General features: G+C 35.5%; 1 protein-coding gene across 1 annotated transcript; it reads left to right on the top strand.

Moving 5' to 3' along the window:
- Positions 1-1,174: 1,174 nt before the first annotated feature.
- LOC133867215 (annexin D5-like) lies at positions 1,175-9,183 on the top strand. The gene is made up of 6 exons (XM_062303932.1): positions 1,175-1,333; positions 4,996-5,141; positions 5,269-5,484; positions 7,339-7,554; positions 7,653-7,742; positions 8,773-9,183. Exons 1-6 carry the CDS (start codon positions 1,258-1,260, stop codon positions 8,974-8,976), a joined length of 948 nt encoding a protein of 315 aa, XP_062159916.1. The 5' UTR covers positions 1,175-1,257; the 3' UTR covers positions 8,977-9,183.
- The last annotated feature ends 1,062 nt before the right edge of the window (positions 9,184-10,245 follow it).

The following is a 10,245-nucleotide window of genomic DNA, read 5'->3' as shown; positions in this document are numbered from 1 at the left end:
TTTTGGGGATTTCTGCCTGTGATTGTGTATTCCCCATGTTTATCTTGTACAGTCTGTTTTTGTATTGTTTAAATTTTACTGGAATTTATGTTGGTTAAATGCTAGATCAGCCCTATTTTATTTTGAGAGTGAGTGTTCAATGTAAAGAGAGCATCAAATGTAATTTCTGTAAGATTTGTATACTGTTTAGGTAGCTGTTTTTAAGTTAGATTATTTTGACTTAAAGTTTAGAGGTCTTGTACCTTTTTCTCATGGTATAAGCTTTCAGACCTTTGAAGCAATATATAATAGCACATGCTACTTCTTTAAAAAAATAAAAATAAATAAATAAACAAAGGGGCAGATATTGAAACAAATGGGCGGATATTGACCTGCTCAATAGAAAAAATAAAAATAAAGGGGCAGATATTGACGTGGCACGGACGTCAATGATTGAGTAAAGTGGGTAAAGATACTAAAATAAAAAGAAGCTGACGTCTAAACCTTCTATTATCTTAAATCACCACTTGTATTAGATCTAAAAGTTTAAGCGGGTAGAGTAAAGTAAATTTAATTATTTAATTAATATTTAAACAAATTTTTAGTTTTTTTATGTATGCATTCAAATTTTCTTTTAATATATCAAATTCAATATAAAAAATATTTAATTAAAATAGAAGGGAAATAAAAAAGACAGAGTTAAAGTTCAGGACTTCAGTTAAGATACCGTGTTAAATCACGAACTCACGACCTCTGCTCCATATTATGTTAAATCATTATTTATCCTAAAAGTTTAAGCCGATAAGAAGAGATAAATTTAATAATTTAATCAACACTTTAACATATTTAATGAAGGTAGGTTCTTCTGCTGTTTGAAATGAAAGGTAAATAAAAAATACAGTTCAAATTTAGGATCTCTATTATGATATCGTGTTAAATTATGAACGCACGACCTCTATTCTATATTATGTTAAATCATCACTTGTTCTAATAGCTAATAAGAAGAGATAAATTTAATAATTTAATCAATAACGGAGGCAGGTTGCTCTGCTTTACAAGTAATTCAAATGTACAACTGCTCTTCCCCTGTTTCTTCGCACGAGAGAAAATGTCGAGGCACGTGAAGTTTGAGTCAAGTAGATAAGGATACTAAAAATAGAAAGAAGTTGACGTCTTTAGCCTTCTACTTGATGGAGGGAGGTTCCTCTGCTGTACACGCAATTCAAATGTACAAGTGCTCTGTCTCTGTTTCTTCGCAAAGACCCAGAACAAGAGAAAATGTCGACGCTGAGCTTTCCTCCGGTTCCCACTTCCCCAAGGGACGATGCTGTAGCACTTTACCGCGCATTCAAGGGTACTCTGTCTCTCTGTCTTTGAAATTTCTGTTATGTTATTGCTTTTATGCGTGGCTGATGGCTCACTAGTATTCTTGATCGAACCATGGAAATCCATCAAAATTTTCAAGTAAAAACCCAGTTTTTACCTTTTCTTTTCCTGTTTTTCTCTGTGGGATACACTCGTTCTTAATTAATTTATGGAAATTTGCTTTTTGGGTAAAATTATAAGTACCAATTAACTTCTTTTGAAAACCCTCTCTAAACCTTACGATTTGTATAAGAGGCAGCACACAACTCTGTTCTTCAAATTTCTTAACTATTCTTTAAATTGCTTTAAGCACCAAGCTTTGTGTATATATATATATATATATATATATATATATATATATATATATATATACTTTGTGTGTGTGTATTATACACTTGCTATATTGTTTCGTTGAATTGACTTTATTGTCCTATATTTGTTGGCACGCATTATCTAGTCTAGCATTTACTCCCAAGGCAATGAGGCATGTTTAATAAGTATTAAAACTTGCTTTTAAGGCAAGTTGTAATGAGAAGTGAAATCTTGTCAAGATGGCTGAAACTATTGTCTATACTCTGATGATGGGGTTTTCAAAATAATTACCAAAAATTTATATTTTTTAAGAACAGGTTATATGGATTTATTGAAGCATTTCGGGTTACTAAAGAAACTTGTGTTGTGCTCAAAGAAAGCCCAACATGATTAACAACGAGGGTATTTTTTTCTCCCTTTCCTCCTGTTCTAACATAAGTGCACCAAGCACCATGTCATATTTGGAATTGTATTTCTGCATCTGGAAACAATATTTTCTTTGAACAATCTAGACTCTGTGGTTACAGGACCCAGAACTTGTTGTTCCATTTCAGTTGATAAGGGTTATCTTCCGTGTAAAAGAATAATGTCCTGTCATATGCTTAAGCACCTAGAGGTAATAGGTGACGGAGTTGTTAGCTGTGAATGATGTTGGTCATGGATTACTTCAAATAAAATCATGAAGGTGTAGAATTTTGCTCTTGCTGTTGTTTCAACTAATGAAGTCTTAGAGAAGAGAAAAGAAAATAAAAACAGGAAGAGAAAATACAAAGAAAGAAAATAGCTGATTGTTCTTTCAAGTGAAGAAAGAAAATAAACAAGTGCAATAGAAACACAGAGTACATTAACATGGTTCTTTCAGGTGAAGGAAGAAAATAAACACATGGCTCAAACAAGTGTCATAAACAAGAATGGTCTTTGGGCAAGCCACAATCACAAAAGCAGGCAGATGGTCTAGTTGCTTTTTTTAAGGAAGTAATGTCTTTCTGGTTATTATAATTGGCTTGGAACGTTGGAAAAGTTGCCTCCAGATATGATGTAACAAACCCATTTGCTGGGACTACATTGGTATGATTGAGCTTGTTGTAACATGCTTTTAGTCACTACCCCTTGCAGATGCTTTTGGAAATTGTGTATGAGAACCAAATAAACTAGACTAAAACATCAGTGGTTTGATTTGGGGTGAAATTAGTTCCATTGATAATGAAAAATGAGTAGCCTTAAATTAAAAGATTAGCATGAGAAGGTTCTGGCTGGTTTAGCTGGTAAAGTCTCATGGCTTTGTCCCGGAAACCTGGAGTTGAATCTTGCCTTTACTAGGACTGGGAGGGTCCATGGGAAGGGGGAGGTACCTCCAATTGTGTAGCCCAGCAATTGAACCAAAAAAGAAAAAAAGAAAAAAGATTAACATAATCAAGAAACAAATGGATATTTTCTGCATGGAAGAAAAAGGTAATATTTCTGCAAGATTCAGAATGTTTTGCATTTTGTCATAGGGCTTTTGCCTTGAAGATATTGTACCCAAACAGATAACTGAAAAGCAGTCTGGTTGCCTGCTGAAAAGTTTATGCCACTGATACTTATTACCCAAAGTAGCTTCTGCAAATTGTGATTTGATTTTTATTGACATGCTTCTGAAAAAAAGACATCAGCATGCGTGAATGTTCTAAGTAGTTCAAAGTATTATTTATAAAGCATGTGTATGAACAACACAAGCAATGAAGAATTTGTGCCATGACAACTTTAAGTGATCTAGAAAGTCATCTTTTCTTTTATCTTATTTGGTATTAATATGCAACTGAACAACTGGAATACATTTGAATGCTGGGCATATTTATAAGAAATGAATAAAATCAGTGTCTAAAACATGTAACTAGTTCTAAACCATTGGTTTATCTTGAGCAAAAATAGGACCCAAAAGTAGGTTTGAAAAAATTCTGCCATCCAAAGTTAAGTTGAAAAAGTTAATATATTTTTTTTTGGGTTACAAGATTATCATTTTAAATCAGTAGAATATGTCATATTAGGCAGTTTTATTTCCTGAAATAGTTAGAAGGGAGTCTTAACAATTTGTGATGGCATGACCAAATGGACAGATTTGGATTTTTTTTTAGGTTTGCTTATTTGGTAACCTGGGGCCAGGGAAAATTGTAAGCTCTATTTATTGAGAGAGGGTTGTAGATGGGTTGGGGATTAACTAGGTGAAGCTTTGGTTGGCCAAAAGTCATCTGAAAGCAGCTAATATAACGCTGGCTTAGGGCTTGGTGGGTAAAATTAAGTTGTGCCATAATTGTCTTACGCAAGGCAACAAATGTTCGCTGTAAGATGGCAAGTTAGGCCCCATTTGTTTCGGTGTAAAATGTCTTCTGTTGGAAGATGTATTCAGCTGCAAACATTTTCAGGAAAAATTAGCTATCTTTCAGTGTTTGGTTGCAAACCTGAAAATGGTATGGAAAACATTTTTAAGTGTTTGGTTGGAACTTGAAAATGCTTTAAAAAACACCACCAGAAATCACCACCACTGTCACTCCACTCACCCAAAATCAGCATACACAGCAGCAAAATCACCACACAAACACCAAATTAAAAAACTCACACCTATCAAAACCTCAATCAAAGGGAGGGAGGGAGGGAGGTGATGATCTCCAGTGGTTGATAGTGGAGAGAGAAGATTAGACAGTGGCGGAAGGCCAGTGGTAGCGTAATGGCGGTGGTCTATGGTGGTTGACAGTGGCGGCATTGTTAAGCTGGTGGCTATTGCTAGACAAAGACAATAGTGGTTGCCGATTGCGGAAGGCAGGGAGAAGAGAGATTGAGGTGGTGGTTGCCGAGTGCCATCGCTGACGACGGTGATTTCTGTTTGAACTTGAGAGAGAGAGAGAGAGAGAGAGAGAGAGAGAGAGGGTGGAAAATCGTTTATGGAAACGAAGAGTAAAACGTTTTATGCCCCCAATAGCATTGTTTTCTTTGGTGAACTGAAAATGTTCTTGGTTTCACCAAAATTTTCAGCTGCCCAAACACCCAAAAGTGGGGAAAACCTTTTTTAGTAAAAGTTCTACGCTGAAACAAATGGGGCCTTACTATTTGTGAGTGGCAGTTCTTGGTGGGGCAAATCAAGTTCTGCCACCAGTTTCCTACATTTTGATTGTACAATATATTGATAGTTATACATCCCAAAGTTTAAAAAGAGGAGATATTGACTATATTCCTTCTGTGAGCTGCTATATTATGTTGGGATTCCCATTGAGTGTTCTACTTGAAATGAGGTGTTTTAAGAAATCTCATTGCATATGCAGAATATTCGTTTACAAGTACTCTTGTTTAATTTTGTTTTTTCAGGGTTAGGGTGCGATACTGCAGCAGTGGTCAGCATTCTTGCCCATCGGGATGCAACACAGCGTGCTCTCATCCAACAAGAATATAGAACAATGTATTCTGATGACCTTATTAAACGCTTGACTTCAGAGCTTCATGGAAAACTAGAGGTAGCAATATTATACCTACTCATGAATTCTTTTAGGCTAAGGTCTGTGGAGCATATCAGAATTATATATGCTGATATACTTATTTATAGCTTTAACTCCTGTTCATATGATATTCTCCATTTATCAGACAGCAGTTCTGCTCTGGATGCATGATCCAGCAGGACGAGATGCAATAATTCCCAGGCAGGCATTAACAGGGACAAAGAATTTAGAAGCTGCCACTGAAGTATTATGTTCTCGTACCCCATCTCAGATACAAAGTTTTAAACAAATATATCATTCAAAATTTGGAGTTCCCCTTGAACATGACATTGAAAGAAACACCTCTGGAGATCATAAAATGGTAACTTTTCTCTATGTTTCTCAATTTAATCAAGGCTTAACTATTATGTTTTGGAGACTAATATCTCTGTTGCCTTGTCTAAATCTCACTTTAAGCTAACAGTATTTATGAATAATATCCACCTATCTCATTTAACTGTCCTTTTGTTTGTCTTTATGCTTTCCATTCTGTTAAAATTCTGTGCCCCCCCTCCCCCTCCTTTTTTCAAATAAGGTGTTCATAATGTTGTTGCCATGTGGGCTTCTAAGTGTTGGTATGATCTATATGATTATATGTACTTGTATGTAACTGCAACTTAATATTGGCTAAAAGATAAGGTACCATGTTTTGAAAGGAAATGATGCTCTCTAAAACTGCCGAATAGCACACATGTTTGTGTTACTTCCAAATAGTCTTAGTTCATCACATGATGTTTTGCAGAAGATCCGAAGGCATATGTAAGCCCTGCAAATGACCATTGGATATGCAAAACTACCTAACATATTGAATATAACATGACCTTCTGTCAGGACATAAGAGCTTTGTAGGGTGACCTTTAGCAATTGCTATGTACATTGAAGATGAGGCTTTTAAAATTTAGAAACAAATCAATAATGAATTCATATATTGCAACCTGCTGCTGGATCACAAACAAATCCTTTGGTTGTGCCTTGGGTTGCAGAGTTGCTGACAGTGGCGGAGCCAAGATTTTTCTCATGGAGGGGCTGACTAAGTGACCCAAAATTCATGACTAAGTTCAGTCCAAATTCATAACTAAGTGGTAAAAAGGATGATCAAAATTAAAAAGAAAAAAAAACAAGAGCGTTGCCGTAGAGGCCTAACTCTTAAGTGACTCAAAATTCATAACCAAGTCCAAGTGATAATATTGCTAATAATGATTCTTGGTTCTTTGAAAACACAATCCATTAGTGGACCTTGGGGGCATGAGGCCGTGGTGGACTAAGTGACCCGAAATCACATTATAAGATTGGAAAAAGAAGAACTGCAGCTGTGGGAGCGTGGGGGCCTAAGGGACCAGAATAGTAGATAAGAAAAAAGCATGAAGAGGAGGAAAGCACCAATCTCTAGTTCCTTCTCCATTCTCTTCTGTATCCTTTGTTTTTTTTTTGGGGGGGTTCTTTGTCTCCTTTGCTCGTTGTGGGAAGAAAAGGACAGCAAAAAAGTACTCAGTGGGGGCATGGGGAGGAAAAAGAATGGAAAGAGATTGTGTCAATGTCTCAGTGGGGTGGGTAAAAAAGATGTAACACATGGCAGTGCCTCAGCGGAAGGGGAAAAAAGTTTGTTTTTTTTGGAATTTTTTGGGAAGCCAGCGTTGCAGTCTTTGGGATTTTGGTTTAATTATTCTTCTTTTAGATTTTTCTTGCATGAGTTTGTTTTTATATCCTTTTTTTTAGGGGGGGTGGGGGGGATAGCCCTTCGCCATTGGTTACAGATGAGGTGGAAAATTGGAATTTGTACTGATCTTAGAGTACTGTATATCTGAAATGAGGGTGGCTTAATGCGTGGTTTGTGATAACAAGCTGTCCAACTTGAACTGTTGTCATGTGTGCTCGGGCTTTTTTTCAGCTGTTCAATGGCTCCTGTGTGAAGTTCTTCTGAATTTCGAAATGCTTTTTTGTAAGGATTCTTTCAAATTGAAATAGAGAACAAAGTAATTAGACAACCTACTGATCTTAGAGTACTGTATATCTGTAATGACGGGTGGCTTGATGCATGGTTTGTGATAACAAGATGTCCAACTTGAATCCTTGTCATGCAGTCTTTTTAACGTTTAATTCTCCCATTTTAGAGTATCTTTTGTCAAGATATAAAAGGAAATGATGTCTTCATTTTCTTAATGGAAAATTGGTGTAGCTCTTGCTTGCATATGTAAGCACACCTCGTTATGAAGGTCTGGAAGTTGACAGAGCGATGACTGAGAAAGATGCAAAGTCTCTTTTTAAAGCAGGGGAGAAGAAATTGGGAACTGATGAGAAGACCTTTATCCGCATATTCAGTGAGCGAAGCAGGGCGCAATTGGCTGCTATTACTTCTGCTTACCATCACATGTATGGAAGTTCACTGAAAAAGGTATAGTTTCTTTCTGTAATCTCATCCTTTTGTTTAAAGTGGCTTATTCACTCTTGAAATTTCTGTTCTGACACTTGGCCAAACTGAATGTATCTCAGGCAGTGAAGAGTGAAACATCGGGTAATTTTGAATATGCTCTCTTGACAATTTTACGCTGTGCAGAGAATCCTGCAAAGTACTTTGCAAAGGTATCATCCCACTCCCTAAGCTTAGCTGTTATTTCTCTTTGCTGCAATTTGGTTATAATGGAGAAGTTTGTTACAAAAATAATTTCACAAAATGGGCGTTTTATGCAAGAAGGCAGGGTAAATGAAAAACCTGCTAGTAATGTGTCTATGATGCATGATTCTAGTAGAGACAACTACCCTAAGTTTTAGGAATAGCATGTCAGAATACTGCCAAAAATGAAAGAACAAAAAAGTTGAAAAACCTCTTACTATAGTGTATAGTTGAAATTTGCTTGATTCTTGAAGGCATGTTATTCTGGTAGAGACAACTTCAAAGCTTTCACATGCTCTTTATTCCTTATTGGATGACACCAATGTTATAGAGTACATAACTTCTACTGTAGGGATCAATTTCTATTTGAACAACTTCACAATAATTCTGTAAAGCTTACGCACAATTTTCTTTGGATTAACCCACCAAATGCCCCCTTCAATTATTCCAATAAATTCCATTGTAAAGAGTAGAAACCAGCAAAAGAAAAAGTGAGTGACCTTGCAGTTGATTCATGACTGTATCCACTATTCTGATATCTAAATTCCATAGAGATGAATATTTAGTGAAACTGATTCTCTCCGTTTCTTTATCTCCTGTATGTCTGGACAAACAAATCTAGATATTTTACTTTTACTAATGGTTTGGCATCATGGTACTCGAGAACTTTCGGATAATTTTTATCATTGTCATAATAAGGTCATGGATGTTAAAGTATTGATTAAATGAATAAATAAGCTTTTTGGACAAGTGGTGATCTAACATGGTATCAGAGTCAAAGGTCTTGAGTTCGAACATTGTTTCAGTTATTTACCTTCATTTCAATTAAATATTTCACGTGTTGGGACTCACCTATTAAAAAAGGAAGTTTGAACCCACAAGTGAGGGAGTTAAAATATTGATTAAATGATTAAATTTACCTCTTCTTATCAGCTTAAACTTTTGGAACAAGTGATGGTTTAACAATTGATGCGTCCTATCACCACTAAAATTTTGCAGGTGTTGCATAAAGCTATGATGGGTGCAGGAACTAATGACACCACCCTTATAAGGGTAATTGTGACCAGGACTGAGATCGATATGCAGTATATAAAAGGTGAATACCTGAAGAAATACAGGAAGGCATTGAATGATGAAGTCCACTCAGAAACATCAGGTCATTACAGGACTTTTCTTCTTTCCCTTATAGGTCCCAACCATTAGCCAAAAGAAAGAGGTTGGCTGTTTTTTACATGATGTGATTTTGAACTCTATCAAGTTGTAATGTCTCAATTGTGTCTGGATTTAATCTTCCTGAAGTGTGTAATATTGTGCTGAATGCTATATTGATGCCCAGCAGGTGGATGTGGCAGCAATAGCCTGGGGACAAGTTTTCTTTGTGTGCAAGAAAATTGTGTTTTATTTTCTTTATTCAGCTTTAAATTATCTTTTCTTTCATCCATCTCAGTAACTTTTCCCCTGTTAGCGCATCTTTCATAGCCAAAGCATGCTTGGGAATGGCTAAGGGAAACTAGACGAGCTGCCACCATTCCATTACCATTTGCTTTTCTCTCAATGCTAGGGTTAGGAAGAGATGTAGCCATAATTAATGGGTTAGGTGTTTTTTTTTTTTAAGGTATATTTTGGGTAATTTTTAAGAAAGCATTGGCTTGATAATTTTAGAAGTTTAAGAATTGTTTAGAATAATGATCTTAATCAATTTATCTTACCTTGAATTTAAATTTAGTATTTATTAGGTGACTCTTTTTCGAATCAAACTAGGTGATGAATAGAAAATTGCTTTCTAAGATCTGTGAAGATTTGTATGAGCGGCATATCAGAGCACTAACAGCAGCTTCTCTAAATCTCATTCCTTTCTTCAGATGTAGGAAAACTGTTAAAAAACCATTAAATCAGATTCTTTTGTTCTCTAAATTAAGGAAACAATAAGGGGACCAAAAGTTCTATCCTAAATCTAAGAAAGTAAAAACGGTTCCCTTAACATTATTTTAATATAAAAAACTTTCTCTTTCCTCTCTTATATTTGTTAATGATTTTCTTTTCAAAAATTTCAACAAACGAAGCTAAATTATGTCTTGACCAAGGGATAATTTATACTTGATTAGTTATGGGGTGGATTTATGAGTTGGCATACTAATAATCATTATAATATATAAGAGAAAAAGGAGAAAAAAAAATAAAAAAAAATCTCAAAACCTTGTCTCCGTAGAAGTCGAAATGTAGGAAGCATCCGTTTAACCTTTTTCCTTTGGTTGAAGGGTAAATAGCAAAAGGTAACTGCAATAGCGTGCAGACTGCACCTATCGATGCAATGGAAAGCACATCCCTGCCGATGTGTTTACCATATTTAGACCAACTAATTTAGATATGTAAATGTGATGATAATAAAATATCTATATATATAAGAGAGAGAAAAAGCAAGCAGGAGGATGCTAGTTATGTAAAAAAAAAAAAAAATAAAAATAAAAATTC

The sequence above is a fragment of the Alnus glutinosa genome, chromosome 4, assembly GCF_958979055.1.
Source record: "Alnus glutinosa chromosome 4, dhAlnGlut1.1, whole genome shotgun sequence".
In the NCBI taxonomy this organism is placed as follows: domain Eukaryota; kingdom Viridiplantae; phylum Streptophyta; class Magnoliopsida; order Fagales; family Betulaceae; genus Alnus; species Alnus glutinosa.
Note: the sequence above shows the minus strand (reverse complement) of the source record. Positions and strands in the feature narration are given on the sequence as shown.

Excerpts from the sequence above, each read along its gene's own strand:
- LOC133867215 (XM_062303932.1), top strand. The coding sequence starts at position 1,258 with ATGTCGACGCTGAGCTTTCCTCCGGTTCCCACTTCCCCAAGGGACGAT. Across the intron at positions 1,334-4,995 it reads ACTTTACCGCGCATTCAAGG|GGTTAGGGTGCGATACTGCA; the intron begins GTACTCTGTCTC and ends TTGTTTTTTCAG. Across the intron at positions 7,555-7,652 it reads ATGGAAGTTCACTGAAAAAG|GCAGTGAAGAGTGAAACATC; the intron begins GTATAGTTTCTT and ends AATGTATCTCAG.